This window comes from Ascaphus truei, chromosome 6 (genome assembly GCF_040206685.1).
Source record: "Ascaphus truei isolate aAscTru1 chromosome 6, aAscTru1.hap1, whole genome shotgun sequence".
Classification (NCBI taxonomy): domain Eukaryota; kingdom Metazoa; phylum Chordata; class Amphibia; order Anura; family Ascaphidae; genus Ascaphus; species Ascaphus truei.
In genome coordinates this window covers 59,572,269-59,588,424 of record NC_134488.1, presented here as the reverse complement: position 1 = coordinate 59,588,424, position 16,156 = coordinate 59,572,269, and the positions used below count along the sequence as shown (strand labels likewise).

The 16,156-nt window shown below is 42.3% G+C and overlaps 1 protein-coding gene across 5 annotated transcripts in view; it reads right to left on the bottom strand.

Annotated features, from left to right (window-relative positions):
* Positions 1–16,156, bottom strand: part of LOC142497073 (uncharacterized) — a 101,872-nt gene that overhangs the window by 27,474 nt on the left and 58,242 nt on the right. For 4 of the 5 annotated variants that reach the window (XM_075604373.1, XM_075604375.1, XM_075604374.1 and 1 more), the window contains 5 exons: positions 12,057–12,207; positions 10,760–10,958; positions 4,018–4,278; positions 3,422–3,571; positions 1,883–2,122 (listed from right to left, as the gene is read on the bottom strand). In XM_075604373.1, coding sequence (XP_075460488.1) covers positions 1,883–2,122; positions 3,422–3,571; positions 4,018–4,278; positions 10,760–10,958; positions 12,057–12,207 — 1,001 coding nt within the window. The remainder of the gene's footprint in view (positions 1–1,882; positions 2,123–3,421; positions 3,572–4,017; positions 4,279–10,759; positions 10,959–12,056; positions 12,208–16,156) is intronic. The other variant, XM_075604376.1, reaches the window with a different exon arrangement.

Sequence of the window (16,156 nt, the reverse complement as noted above, 5' to 3'; positions counted from 1 at the left end):
AATTTCCCTAGCCAATTCCAATCTGGCTTTCGTCCCAAACACTCCACCGTAACTACCCTGCTAAAAGTTTGCAATGAAATCCAGTGTGGAATGGAACGGGGACAACTCACTGGTGCAGTATTCCTAGATTTTGCAAAGGCTTTTGATACAGTTGATCATGCTATCCTGCTCAACAAACTCCAGAGCTCTGGAATAGGGAAGCATGCTTTAAACTGGTTTCAGTCCTACCTATCAGGAAGATCCCAACATGTGTCCATCTCGGGCTCTAACTCCAAGCCCCTGGATATCATCTGTGGTGTCCCGCAAGGCTCTGTTCTGGGTCCCTACTCTTCTCAGTGTTCATTAATGATCTTCCCACAGCTTGTAAGGAAGCCTCAATACACATGTATGCATATGACACAATCCTATATGCACACAGCCGTAGCCTCTCTGACCTTAAACACATACTTCAGTCTGACTTTTTGAGACTCGAAAACTGGATTTCCCAAAACAAACTGTTTTTAAACACTGACAAGACTGTAACAATGGTATTTGGGACCAAGACTAAATTTTTAAAGCTTCCAGCGACTGAGCTCCTGATTAGAACCAACGCTAACACCACCCTAACCCCTGTCACTAGTTTTAAATACCTGGGCTTACGGTTTGACTCCCACTTAACATTCGGAAGGCACATTGATACCCTGACAACCAAGACCTATGCCAAACTAGGGGTACTTTACAGGAACAAATCCTCCCTAAGTCTCCTGGTCAGAAAACGTATCGCACAGCAGATGCTAATGCCAATTATTGACTATGGAGACATAGTATATGGCTCGGCACCTCAAACCCACCTTAGCAAACTTAACACCCTCTGCAATTCAATTTGTCGTTTTGTTCTCCAATGCAACTACAACACACATCACTGCGAAATGCTCAAAGAACTAAATTGGTCATCACTAGAGTCTAGGCGCAAAGTTCACCCTTCCTGTCTTGCCTTTAAATTCTTTATGGGCAAGCTACCCAGCTATCTGAACAAGCTCCTAACCCCTACCACATGCAGCACTTATCACCTGAGATCAGACTTCAAAAGACTGCTCATGGTCCCAAGGCTCAACAAAGTATCCGGCCGTTCCTCCTTCTCTTACCGTACACCCCAAAACTGGAACAACCTACCAGAGACTCTCACATCCACCACCAGTTTAAGTTCTTTCAAATCTAAGGCTGTCTCACATTTTAATCTGGTCGGTAACTGTTTCATACACCCATAATATATATTTTCTTTAACTGTGCATGCAATGTCTTGTATATAATGTATACCCTGTTCATTTATGTAACTGTATTTGTAACCATGTACTGTATTATTTGTCTTAACTCTGCGCCCAGGACATACTTGAAAACGAGAGGTAACTCTCAATGTATTACTTCCTGGTAAAATATTTTATAAATAAATAAAATAAATAAATAAATTTGCACAAAGGTAAAACAATGGCGGTTTCAGGAGCATTCGCCCAAATTTGTAACTGTCTAAACCACCTGCCAATATCAGTCTGAAAATCAAAAACATTTTTAAACCCTGGCGAAAAATTTTGGTCTGACTATTATTACATTTTACAATTTCTGATCTGTGTTGGTAAAATATGGTGCAAAAAGTTATCTATACAAAACATGCATTTTTATACTTATCTAATAAAATATTGGGCCATATAAACTACGCAGTGCTACTCCACAAGACACATTCCTGCACTATTTACTGTAGTAAATATGTCTCTTTGTGTCCAATTTAAGTGAATGGGCTGTAACGTGTCTTCCGTCATGTAAGATGCTTTATGGAGTAACAACGCTTAGTAAATATGGCCCATAGAAACAGAAGTACACATTTTTCTGTGTGAATGTTTGACGTTACCAATGACTCTGTTAATACATAATGCTCCTCCTTCAGTTGAGATTGCATTTCCCTCATTGTTGCTTTTTTATCTTGTTCTTTTTCTTCTTCTTTATGGGACTTCCTTAAGAACACCATCACTTTTTCTATTTGCTGTTCTTCCATTTGACTTGCTGCTTCTTCAGCAGCTGCTTTCCCTGAACAAGACTTGAAGTGTAAATTGTACATCATCTTCTGGACTTCCCCAATACCGTTATGAACCTGCACACAATACATATACAGTAAATGCAATAGTCATACTGTATAATGCAAGGCCAAATTATATCAGCGCTATCATAAAGGACAGCCCTCCAAGGACCAAAGTAAACTAATGACAGTGATATGTTTAATGGGTTAAATATCAGGGATTGACACAATTAAGAAAAGCATTAGACAAGAATACGTTTTTTTTAAATGATTAAATTTCTCTGGAAATGATTATTTTCACGGGGATTTGCACAACTCACAGCTACTATAAATATTTAAAACTGAGATCACCATAGCTTCTAGATTTAATACTTTAATCATTTGAAAGTTACACTTCCCAACCATTTAAAAAATAAAATGTTTGTGTTACCAGATTACTGCAAGGGGTTAATAGCAGAATAGCATATGTTGTGCCACACCCTGTATTGCCACGGGGATACTGACACTACCGGGGAGTATATAGGACAGGAGAAAGGTTCTGGAAGGTTAGGTTTCTGGAGGACAAGAGAGGAGCCTCGGGGAATGTAGATAGTGATAATGTTCATGAAGTTTTAGGAGGTATCAGGCCATCCTTGTTTATTATAATACAGATAGGGACAGTACCCTAATATCATACAATTAGATGGCCAACGGAAATGCATAGGTATCAAAGAGGGGGAAACAGACATGCCACAGCGAGCTAAAAGCAGAGGGCTTCTGGGTGTCAGCGGATCAGCGGATCCAATATATTCTCACCAACCAGTAGGGAAGTAGCAGTTCACAATCAGGAATTGGGTATAGTTGTTACCTGCACTGAATCAGCCAAGATCCCAGTTAGGGCCAAAAATAGATCGGGTATAATGACGTTACTCCGAAGGGGGGCCTGGTCCAATATAAGTAACACAGCCAACTACATACACCTCCCTTTGAGTGTTAAGAGTTGGCACTTAGGGAAGCACCATGTAAATGAGTAACCAAGAGTATGTAAAGCAACGTACAACTATGTCGAGTGAGTATGAAATTTCCCAGTGCCTGGGGATCTGAATAAAGACCGAGTTGTTCTACAAACGTTCCTGGCACCCGTCATTTTCACCCTTGCTTTCTCATCGCCCAGCCGCCTGAATTCAGCACCCTCACGTCAGGTAAACTATTCCGAGTAGCCAAATACTGCGCACCGATGTAAACAGCCCAGGAGCCGGGCAGGGAGGGTTACATTTGCTTGAAGAATGTTTACATTTGTTTGAGGATGCCAATAACATTGATACATTGTTTACAAAATGCTAGTGATAGTGAGCTAAGGGGGATTGCACTTTAAAATCCATAGATTGTATTTACCTGATGCTTATTGTAGGTATCCAGTATCCTGTACATATGGATCTGAGTCAGTAACTCTTGTCTTACAAACTTGGCAGCTATAGTTCTCAGAAGTCCACGCTGAGAGTCTTTCTCCTCTGTAAATACTTTAGCCTCCACTGAAGACATATCCTGCCCAATACAGAAATTATTAGGATAACATACAACGTAACATACTTTTAGCTACATGTCTACCCTCATAAAACACCTTTAACATGTCATATCATTAATTTGAGTCTTTGACACATTTTCATACATCTCCCATTTTCCCATTTGTTTCCTTGCACCAAAAATATCTATGGTAAGTTTAAAACTAAAAATGCAACCTTTTGCTGCCGGGGGGTGGGGGGTGGGATAGGGGGAGCCTGGGGAGGGGAAGGGCTATAACGCATTGCCCCTCTGATAGCAAAAGCATTAAGATGTAGAGAATGGAAATATTATGCAGATTTGTGCTCATTTGCTGACCCGTACTGATTTTATGATTTAGAAGACGTGCTAACCACAGCTGTAAAATACGTACTACAGCAAAAGTTTCATATTTTCTTCTCAAAATATACAGTATGATGTTGTCTACTCACATGCACCTCTCGGGTGCAATCATAACAGGGATGCTCATAGGCTTTTTGCATATCCATAGCAAGTTGCACTAAGGCATCTTTAATCACTTGCAAAGTGCCTAAATGGTTTTCAGGTATGGCAGTGTCTGGGTTCAGCTCCACACTTTTGACTTCTTCCTGATGCTTTTGATGCAATGCATGGTGAGCATTTCTGTGAACATCAGCTAGCTCCTCTAAAAGTCTCATCCATTCATGTTCCAGATCCTGGCTACTTTCCAGCCTCTGCAAATAAGACAGGTGCATCCTGTGTTAGCTGGCTGTTTCCTGCATTTACAGCACATGCAGCAGTGTCAACAACACACCCATGCACATACACAACTAAGGGAACAGTGAAGCCTGCAGCTGCCTGTGTATGTATACATATATGTATGTGTATACAGTTAGGTCCGGAAATAATTGGACACTGATACAAGTTTTGTTATTTCGGCTGTGTACCAAAATAAATTCAAGTTACAGTTAAATAATGAATATGGGCTTAAAGTGCAGTCTATCAGCTTTAATTTGAGGGTATTCACATCCAAATTGGATGAAGGGTTTATGAATGACATCTCTTTAATATGTATCCCCCTCTTTTTCAAGCGACCAAAAGTAATTGGACAATTGACTCAAAAGCTATTTCATGGACAGGTGTGGGCTATTCCTTCGTTATTTCATCATCAATTAAGCAGATAAAAGGTCTGGAGTGGATTCCAGGTGTGGCATTCGCATTTGGAAGCTGTTGCTGTGAACCCACAACATGCGGTCAAAGGAGCTCTCAATGCAAGTGAAACAGGGCATCCTTAGGCTGCAAAAAAAAAAGAAAATCCATCAGAGAGAGAGAGAGAGATAGCAGGAATATTAGGAGTGGCCAAATGAACAGTTTGGTACATTCTGAGAAAAAAAAGAACACATTGGTGAGCTCTGCAACACAAAAAGGCCTGGACGTCCACGGAAGACCACAGTTCTGGATGATCGTAGGAGCCTTTCCATGGTAAAGAAAAAACCCTTCACAACATCCAGCCAAGTGAAGAACACTCTCCAGGATGTAGGCATATCATTATCCAAGTCTACCATAAAGAGAAGACTTCACAAGAGAAAATACAGAGGGATCACCACAAGGTGCAAACTATTCATAAGCCTCAAGAATAGAAAGGCCAGATTAGACTTTGCCAAACAATATCTAAAAAGCCAGCCCAGTTCTGGAACAGCATTCTTTGAACAGATGAAACTAAGATCAACCTGTACCAGAATGATGGGAAGAAAAAAGTATGGAGAAGGCTTGGAATGGCTCATGATTCAAAGCATACCACATCATCTGTAAAACACGGTGGAGGCAGTGTGATGGCATGGGCATGCATGGCTTACAATGGCACTGGGTCACTAGTGTTTATTGATGATGTGACAGAAGACAGAAGCAGCCGGATGAATTCTGAAGTGTATAGGGATATATTGTCTGCTCAGATTCAGCCAAATTCAGTGAAGTTGATTGACAGCACTTCACTTTACAGGTGGACAATGACCCAAAACGTACTGCGAAAGCAACCCAGGAGTTTTTTAAGGCAAAGAAGTTGAATATTCTGCAATGGCCGAGTCAATCACCTGATCTCAACTCGATTGAGCATGCATTTCACTTGCTGAAGACAAAACTTAAGGCAGAAAGACCCACGAACAAACAACTGAAGACAGCTGCAGTAAAGGCCTGGCAAAGGATCACAAAGGAGGAAACCCAGCGTTTGGTGATGTCCATGCGTTACAGACTTCAAGCAGTCATTCAAGTGTAAAGAAAATATATATCAATAGTGGCACTCTATTTATAATTAAAAAATATGTTAACACAATAGTAACAATTTATAACCAAAGTGAATATAAATGTGGTGATACAAACAAACTTTTGATGCAGCTGTGACCCAAGGCAGGATTGCTCTCTAAATCCCAGGTAGGTGAGGAAGTGATGATCGATGGGAAGTGCAAAACATGTGGAAACAAAAAATATATATCTAATAGTGCAATATAGTTAATTATAAGTGAAATAAGTCTTCTTTAGGTCTATGACTATTAAACTCACAAAAGTGAGAATCGATCTGTACACGTAACGATATCTTTAGATGTTGCCTCTTCAATTTTGAGGACAGGTTACCCAGCTTCAGCAATGGTATAAGTGTGGATTCCTTAAATGGTTAAGCACAGACAACCAGACATAGTGCAGACTGTATAAAAACTGTATTGAAATGGTAAGTGGATGACAATACACTCACATGGTTTCAGTAGTTATTAGGCATTTAGATACACAATTGGATCTCGCCTCCGGTTTAGCTGTTTGCTTCTCCCCTGCTCGGCGTGCGTCTCACGGCTGCGTTCCAGCAGATCCGGATGTGACGTCAGCGGGTCTGGGCAGTTCCGGTCGGCGAGACAGCTGTGAATCCTCTCTCAACGTCACTCTACGCGTTTCACCTTTCTCGGTTTCATCAGGAGTCATGATAGGCTAATAGTCATAGACCTAAAGAAGACTTATTTCACTTATAATTAATTATATTGCACTATTAGATATATATTTTTTGTTTCCACATGTTTTGCGCTTCCCATCGATCATCACTTCTTCAAGCAGTCATTGTCTGCAAAGGATTCTCGACAAGGTATTAAAAATGAACATTTTATTTATGATTGTGTTAATTTGTCCAATTTCATTTGAGCCCCTGAAATAAGGGGACCGTGCATGAAAATGGTTGCAATTCCTAAACGTTTCATACGATATTTTTGTTCAACACCTTGAATTAAAGCTGAAAGTCTGCACTTCTATTGCATCTCAGTTGTTTCATTTCAAATCCATTGTGGTGGCGTACAGAGCCAAAATTATGAAAATGGTGTCAGAGTTCTTCAGTATTAGGTGATACCTTTTTTATTAGACTAACAATTTATGTCATAGGACAAGCTTTCGAGAGTTATCCTCTCTTCTTCAGGTCAAGCAATACTGATATACAAAGGATTCAATGGCTAAAACAGTGTAGAGAGAGGGAAAAAAAAAAACCAACAGATATTTTCTGTAGATAAGGTAGGGTGTTAAAAGTGTTTGAAGCCAGGGGACAGTGTCAAAGAAAGGTGGGGAGGGGGAGGGATGCTGGGGGGGGGGGGGGGGGGAGAAAAAGTGTGGATAAGAATAGAGGCAAGCAGGATAATTACAAACAATTTTGATAGGGTGTGAGAAAACCCATGTCCGCATTAAGTCCTTTGGTTTTGGTGTCAAAGAGTCTTATCATTCTGAGTTCAAATGTTTTCCGTTCTTGGGTGCTTTTAAACATTCCATTGAGGATTTTGATTTTTAAATCATTTATGGAATGATCTGGTTGTGAGAAGTGATGTCCCACAGGTGAGCAGTATCTTCCTTCTTCGTGATGGAGTATAGAGTGTCTGTGCATATTCATTCTTCCTTGTAGTTTTTGGCTGGTTTCCCCAATGTAGCAACCTTGGTCACATTTGTTGCACTGAATCATATATACTATATTCCTGGATGAGCAGCTGTATGATCCTTTAACATTGAATGCTCTATGGTTGTGACTGGCTGTGGGATCTTGGCAAATATGTTTGCAGGGTTTGCAGCGTTTGTTGCTGCACGGTTTTGTGCCATTATCCATGTCTTTAAAATCGTTGTGAAGTTTTCTGCTGACTAATTTCTGTTTGAGGTTTGGTGGTTGCCGGAATGCAAGAATGGGAGGTTTGGGATTTCCTTACAACATCTCCCCTGGATCAGAAATACAGCGCTGATGTAATTACCAAACTGATAGAATACATCCTCACACACAACTACTTCAGCTTCAACAAGGAAATGTACCTACAACTAATGGGGACTGCAACCTACGGCGCCGTCGCGTGACGTCACACTGTGCGCCGTGTTCGCGCATGCGCAATGCGGACCGATGACTCATATAGCCTATACATGTAAACACATAGTAGTGTATGCGCAGCAGTGACGCTCACAGGTACCTGGGTGTACCTAATGTATTGCGCATATGGGGCATCGTTTAGAAGGTGCGTCTGTTCATAAATGTCCATGTACAGGTTGGCGTACGATGGCGCCATGTGCGAACCGATGGCCGTACCGCTGAGTTGAAGGTAAAAGTTATTTTCGAATTTGAAGCAGTTTTTATTAAGGATCAGGATAAGCTTGCTCCGACCAGCCTCAAGGCCATCTTGATGTGGGATATTGGTATAGAGACTTGCCACATCAAGTGTGACAAGCAAACATTCCGTGGGGTCAAAATTCAAACAGCTAATATGTGTTATAAAATCTGTGGTATCTTTTACGTATGATGACATGTGAGCAACCAATGGCTGCAAGAAAAAGTCCACATACGGTGAAAGTGGGTGACATAGCGAGGCTCTGGCTAAAATAATGGGTCTATCTTTGACCTTAATGTAGTCTTTTTGACTATAATTGGACATACAGTTGATTTGTATACATTTTGTCTCCATGGCTTTGTCTTGATTATACTCCCATCACTATTTTCATGTCACAGTGGGTGGTATTAGATGTTTGTATGTTGGTGATGTTTGGTGACACGCATATCTCGTACACATGCCTTATTATCTTTAATCTTTATTTGCCCAGGTTCTTTGATGGGCCCTGATGTATGGGGTCATGATTTTACAGGTCTATAGAGACAAATGATTTGCCTACAGACATAATGGGCAGGCACAGTGCAGCATTTTTGTAGTTTGTACTATGCAGTACACCCAGGTACCTGTGAGCGTCGCTGCTGCGCATACACTACTATGTGTTTACATGTATAGGCTATATGAGTCCTCGGTCTGCATTGCGCATGCGCAAACACGGCGCACAGTGTGACGTCACACGACGGCGCCGTAGGTTGGCGCGGATGCAAGCAAAGATGAGTCACAGCGCCTGCATGTGTGCATCAGTAAAGATGATGCTCCAAGATGGCGGTGCACTCCACGTATTGATTGCGTGTCACCAACGCCACCTGTTTGATTTTGCATGTTTGCAATTGGTATACACACGGGTGAGTTTGATTATGTTGATTGGTTTGGGTATATATGTTTGTTCACTGGCACTCTTTCAATGCACATCCCTGAGGAAGGTCACATGTAGCTGACCGAAACGTCGGATGTAGTGCCTTGATTTTTGTTACCTCAATATATTGTAATTTCAACTTGGCTGTGTGCTGTCTCTTCTTTCCGGATGAAGATCTGGTAATACCTGCTGTTTCAATATCGCATATGGGATAAGCATCAGTATTTCACTGTTTACAGAGTGCCTGCTGCCTTGTTTCATCTATATCTATATATATATATATATATATATATATATATATATATATATATATATATATATACACACACACACACACACACACACACACACACACACACACACACACACACACACACACACACACACACACACACACACACACACACACACACACACACACACACACACACACACAGTATATATATATATATATATATATATATATATATATATATATATATACACACAAAAAAGACTGCGCTTGGGTGACTGCTGCTGGCAACGCCCAGTCAGTAATGAACAATAAAATCTAAGTGGATCTACACCAATGTGTTAATGAGCCATACATAATCCACTAAATATCACACATGTATGTCCCAGCATGAGTAGCCAAATTAAATAATATAAACCAATTAAAAATAGTGCTGTGGATGCCTATTTAACCCAAAAAATGTATTAAATACTAATAAAAAAATATATAAACAAAAAAATGAAAATTCTTAAAACATAATATCCTTGTGAGTCCAAAAAATGAAGTCCAACACAGCAAATCAAAAACACTGAAACAGGAAACAGACAGCCGTCTGATAGGGCCCAACGACCTCCCCATTCAACCTGTATAGAAAAAGAAAAGAAAAAATGTGCCCAATCCTAGTGCATTACTGTATAAAAAATGGATTTAATGTTCCAAAAAACTCAATGGTTAAACTCACAAACAATGAAGATAAAAAGCATGTATGAGATCAATACTCATGCTCCGATTTGTCAGCAAGAAGCTTCTCCTCTGCTTAACTGCTCCGCAGACCAGTGTGGTCCTCGTGAGTCTCCGTCCAGCAGGAACTCTCGGCACCAGTGGTTTCTCAAATTCTTCCCGCGGGGAACACAAACCAGATGTCCCTGGTTCCAAGCAAGGGGGAAGGGAGGAGCCGGAAGGGAAAGGACCGCAGATGGTAGCAGTCTTTGAGTGAGGTGGCAGCAACTTGCTCAACAAACACTAGGTCATCCACAGCACATTAACCCTACGCGTTACCTCAGACTTGCTGACTTCATCAGGGGTGGACTGAGACATATCAACCGGATATACCCACACTGGTCTGCTGAGCAGCTGAGCAGAGGAGAAGCTTCTTGCAGACAAATCGGAGCATGAGTATTGATCTCATACATGCTTTTTATCTTCATTGTTTGTGAGTTTAACCATTGAGTTTTTTGGAACATTAAATCCATTTTTTATACAGTAATGCACTAGAATTGGGTGCTTTTTTAATTTTCTTTTTATATATATATATATATATATATATATATATATATATATATATATATATATATATATACACACATACATATACACACACACAAACACACACACACACACACACACACACACACACACACACAAATACATAGACACTTGTTTTATTATGTTACAGTGCATAAAAATTACTCATTTTATGAAGTCACCTTTACTGGACTATGCTGTATAACATCCGGTTTATGTTTATCCTGGTTACAGTGAACAAGCCTTGGCAGATTTTCTTTAAAATGTCCTTTTGCATCGACTTTATATGACTCATAAAAGTCCCAGATCCTGTTAATTTCCTCCGTCACCAGCTGCTGTTCCAGATGGACAAGTTCACTGGCCTGCTTCTCAAAAATAAGCCTGTAACATTAAGAGGAATTAGCTTCATTTAGACAGCGTCACAAGATTTTTACTGTTGCTTAAGGATGTTTCGAGCCCTAAATTAGAGGATTCTACATAAGATCATCATTCACATTACAAACAGTTACATCTTACAAGAGCAGAAATATTGTGGGGTTTTTAATCAACTTATAAAAAGTAACAGGTTTTCCCAGAAAAATTCAAATCATTTTGTTTCAATTTTTATTGAAGGTGGGAACTTTCAGCTGTGTTTTGGTTCTGATTCTAAAAATAATTTTATTTTAGACATGTGTAGCCCCCTCTGGGGAATACTAAATAGTGTAAGAGGTTAATGGTCTTAATATAGTAGGTTAACCGAGTGGGATCACTCTTTCTCTATCATGTGATGTATGATGTCTTGTGACCAGTGATGTCTCCATAGGGAGATAGAAGGGTATATATAGCTCCAGTGCTCCACCCATTGTTTTAGAAGCAGAGTCTACAGTACATCACCAAGAAGTGAGAACAAATGTTTCTCTGCCCTAAGTTCCTCCCACATGCTCCAAAAATCCTTGATAGACATATATACAAGGTCCAGATATTACAAAGTAACACCCGGGAAAGAATCCCTGGTAGAGCACTCTTGGGAGGCACAGATGGGTAGGACAATGTATAATCCAAACAGATAAAACATTCATATGCAAAAAATGAAAAATAATTTTTTTAACCAAATAATAATAAATTAATGGCATAAAATATATACAATTAAAACACTGGTGGTGGGTATGGCTATACACACATTGTCTGGATCCTCCTAACCCAAACAACCAGATATTATACACTGAAGGAGTCAGACAATATTTGTATATAAGGGACAGGAGCGGGACTCTATCCATTTGCCTGCATCCCAACTATGTTAACTCTAACAGCACTCTGTTCCCTGGCTCTGGGTGTACCCCTACCTTAACCCTGCGTGTCCGCTTCCTTATCCAAGACAAGTATCGTCATACTGTAAAAACATCCACACATTTTCAATTTTAAAAAAAATTCAAAAATAAGCTTCTGAAGCGATTTTTGATAAATTCTCCTTCTCTAATTTCTAATGCTATGTTCACTCACCTGAAAACATGCCTTTGATTTCTTGAACGGATTCCTGCATTGATGAACAGAGGCATATGTGTTGTATGTTTTGATGTGTCCTTGGTAAGTGCCACTGGAAAGTTGTCTGAATTAGCGGCTGATGCTTTAAGAGTACTCCGTGACGAATAGCCTAGAAATACACGCAGGAATAAACAAACCTTTACACGGTTTATTCTTGGTAGGTATTGAGTTCAGAATAGTACAGATATAGTAAAGGTTATTGCTCCCGCTGGTGAGTTATGGTGAGATATTCTGTGACATTCTGCAATACCAGCAGGTAAAATAAAGCGTGCTACATCTGTATAACAGGCATTCCTGTGAATCATGATGAATCATGATAAAAAGCAGTTTAATTAGTCCATCCATTATATTTTTCCACTCACTAAGTAAATTAGCTACTGTACCATGGCAAATCAAAAGATAGGATCAGTGGATTGAAATGGAATAGTACTATAGGAGTACCACTACTACATTTGCATATCCAAAATACCAAAACTATTTTTTATTAGCACACTGAGAGTATCCCAATTTCTTTACCCAAAGCACGATTAGGGCTGTTATATACAGGATGCGGCCGTGTGGCCGCGCGTTCCTATACGAACGCGCGTGCACGTGCCGCATGCTTTTCCTGTATATAGTGCCGGGAGCCGCAGGTTGTGTGTATATGTGTATGTGTGTGTATGTGTGAGTATATGTGTGTGCATGGGTTGTGTGAGTGAATGTAAGTCCTAGATAGATTTTTTAAAGAAAAAAATACTTTAATAAATATTTTTTTTTAACTTCTGCAATTATTTACACACGCACGCACGCACGCACGCACACACTCACTCACATCCATACAAACACACATCCACGCATGCATACATACACACATATACATACATTTGAGCGCAGGCAGCGGCGCGAAAAGATTAATTTCTTCATCTTTGCCGCTGTCTGTCGGTTCCCCTCTCCCTGCCGTGCGCGCGCGGCCCTTCTATAGAAAGGCTGACTGACGTCAGCCAACTAAAAATCCGCGCGCGCACGGCGCAGCACACGCCCGGCACTATATAACATGCCTTATTTTTTCATTTTTGCACCCACAGCAACACTATTTTTTTCTCGCACCCAGAGTACCAATACTTTTTCATTGAGAAATGTAGAATTCCACTCACTTTTTTAAAGAAAAATTGATTTATTTTAGAATGCCCCATTAATTTCTACTTACAGTATAAATATTGATGACATATTTCTTGAGATCTTTGCCGATGTGTCAATTAAATGTAATTCTTTATTAAATCAGGCACAGTACCACTATTATTTAAGCCACTTTGACCACTGTCAGGGTCGCCAACAGGGTGGACAGCTGGAACTACTGTCCTGGGCCCGGACAGTCATGGTCCTGACCTCCCTGCCAGCAACAATACAGTTTATTGCCTACCCCTTGGCAGGCAAGAAGGGCCCCTTTGCTGCCCGTCGCCTATCTGTTTCTCCCTTCGCCATCCCTCCTTCAGACCGGAAGGTCCTTCCCCTTTGCTAGCTGACACCCATATGGAAGGGGGGCCGTCTCTGGAAATGTTACCATCAACTGAGCCACATTGCAATAGATCGCGTTCATTAATTCCACGACTACATCTGTCCCAGCTCAAAACCCCGCACATGCAGATTCCGAATATTCGTGGCCTCTCTCTGCCTGCTCTCCTGCTCCCTGTCTTATCCAGATATCGGTCAAGCTAACAAGCCATCTCGTCCACCCTCACTGGAGTTGTCCCCCTTCTGAGCAGACTCCTTCCATGCAATGCCAATTTTACTACTCTTCCCCTTCCTAAAGCATCAAGATGCATTGTGCCCTTCACCTCTGCAAGCAAGCATTAATGCTTGAAGTGAAATGACGCACCAGAATTACATTTACCCAACACACTCCCTCCCAAAATTCGACCGACTGCCCCAATTGCCGGCCAGTCCTTGAAAGTGGGATGGACGCTGCAGCATCATCTTTGACAACCATAAGTCCATGTCCATCAAGTCCCATCTCCCATGCTTTCTAACTGCCATGCATGTGCTTAAACCTTTGTGGTACTTCCACCAAGCGACCCCACCATACAACTTATTCGCTTCCCAAATAGTGTCCAAGCAACTATGGGGAGTCTTCTACCCATGCAAAGATGTCGAACATCTCCAACCAGTTCCCAAAAGTCTTGGGTACCGGCTTATTTTCTCTTCTCCTCTTTACTATCTTCTGTCCTACCCACCTTCTCCAACTAGTCCTTATACCCCGGAAATAATGTCCATATCTTCACATATTCAGCTGTCCAAATTTTGTCTTTAGTGGCCTGCGGTAAATGATACCCCAGCGATCTCAGACATAAGTAACCCTCCATAAAGCTACTATCTGACACCACCATTCCCCTGATACCAGAACCACTGGTGATGTCTCTCCTTTGGGGCACTATATAAATGTTGATAGGATATATTTTGTTTAAGCCATTGTCACTTGAGAAAGACCTTCACGGTCGAAACATTGTGTGTAGGCTCAATAAATGAGTTTTCTTTTGTAAAAATCCGTTGTGCCCTCTGTTCCTTCTTCCATCTCCTCCTACCATCCCATCTCCTGGACCTACCCTACCAGCTACACTGGCCCCTGCTGATGCACCGGCAACGGTTCAATACCCAACCCCGGCTACTGATTGCTCTGCAATCGGGCTGCCTATGTTTCTAGTCAGGGCAATCCCCCTCCTGCTGGAACATGTCCTTCAAGTTCCATCTCCCATGCGTTCTAACAGCCATGCACGCGCTAAAACCTTTGTGGTACTTCCACGAAGCGACCCCACCATACACCTTATATGCTTTCCAAATAGTGTCCAAGTTCTTTAATAAGCCAAACAACTATGGGGAGTCTTCTAGCTTACCACGCATGCTAAGATGACGAATGCCTCCCCCCCCTTCTGCTGGAACATTAAGCCTGACCCGCACCTTCAAAATAACACATCTGCTAACCTTGCTTCCACCTTGTACCTGGACCTAGCAGACTGGCCACCAGCCAACACTGGTTCCGCTGTCCAACTGGCCTCAACCAGCAGTTGGTCTGCCCCACCATACCACGCCAATAACCTTCTTGGACCCCCGTCATGCCTTCGGTCCTCCTTCACCGTTTCAGCTGCTGCCCCAGACAATCTCTAGCCTTGGGGGCCCTGCTTGCACTGTACTGCTCCCTCATAAGGGGGAGGGGAATATCACCCGAACCCAGGGGAGGGGTCTCATGCCAAACTTCGTGCCTGGCCCCTTCCCTCCCCAGGCACTTTATGCATTGTAAACTGCTTGGGCCTCTCCCTGCCCATGGTCCACTGGGGCCATTTGCTTTATGGGGACTACTGGCCCCTCCCAGCTCTGGGGCCCATTGCTGCCCCTTGAGCCTGATGGGACCACCCACAGTCGGCCTGCTGGTACCAGCCACTTCCTGGGGCCAAGTGGGACCCCTTAACTCCTGGGGACTGCCTCGATCTGCATCTTGGTGCTTGATGAGACTTCTCCCACGTGGGCTGCTGTGGCCTTGCTCTTCCCCACTCCATGAGTGGGCCTCTTCACTCATGCTGCCCTCTGGCAGATGCTCCTCCACACCAGCCCGCACCTGGACATCAGGGGCTGTGCTTGCCACACCACTTGCACCTGGCCTGGCAAGCCTCTCTTCCTCCAAAATCTCGCAGACACCAGACAGGGGGCAAAGCGTTTGGGAGGGATCCCAACAGTTCTTGGTGCCAGTCTGCTCCATGTTGATCACCTCCTTCACCAAGTTTCACCAGCAGCCTTGATCGCTCATACACAGGGGGAAGGAAGGCACCTTGGCTGACCGGGCGATCCTCCCTGCTGCGGACACTGCACTACCCAACCTCTTTTGTTCACCCATCATGCCGCTGACTGCCACTTGAAGTATCTGCAGGGAACTTGAAATGGAAGGGGCAGCTATTGAGGGCAGAACCTTTTGGGGAGGCAGTAAGAGGTTGAGAGAGGTAGGTCACGATACGACAGCCCCTAAATTACCCAGGCCTCCCTCATCCTCGGCCTCCTCCCACACATCACTCTATGGCCTCTCGGGCCAGGGG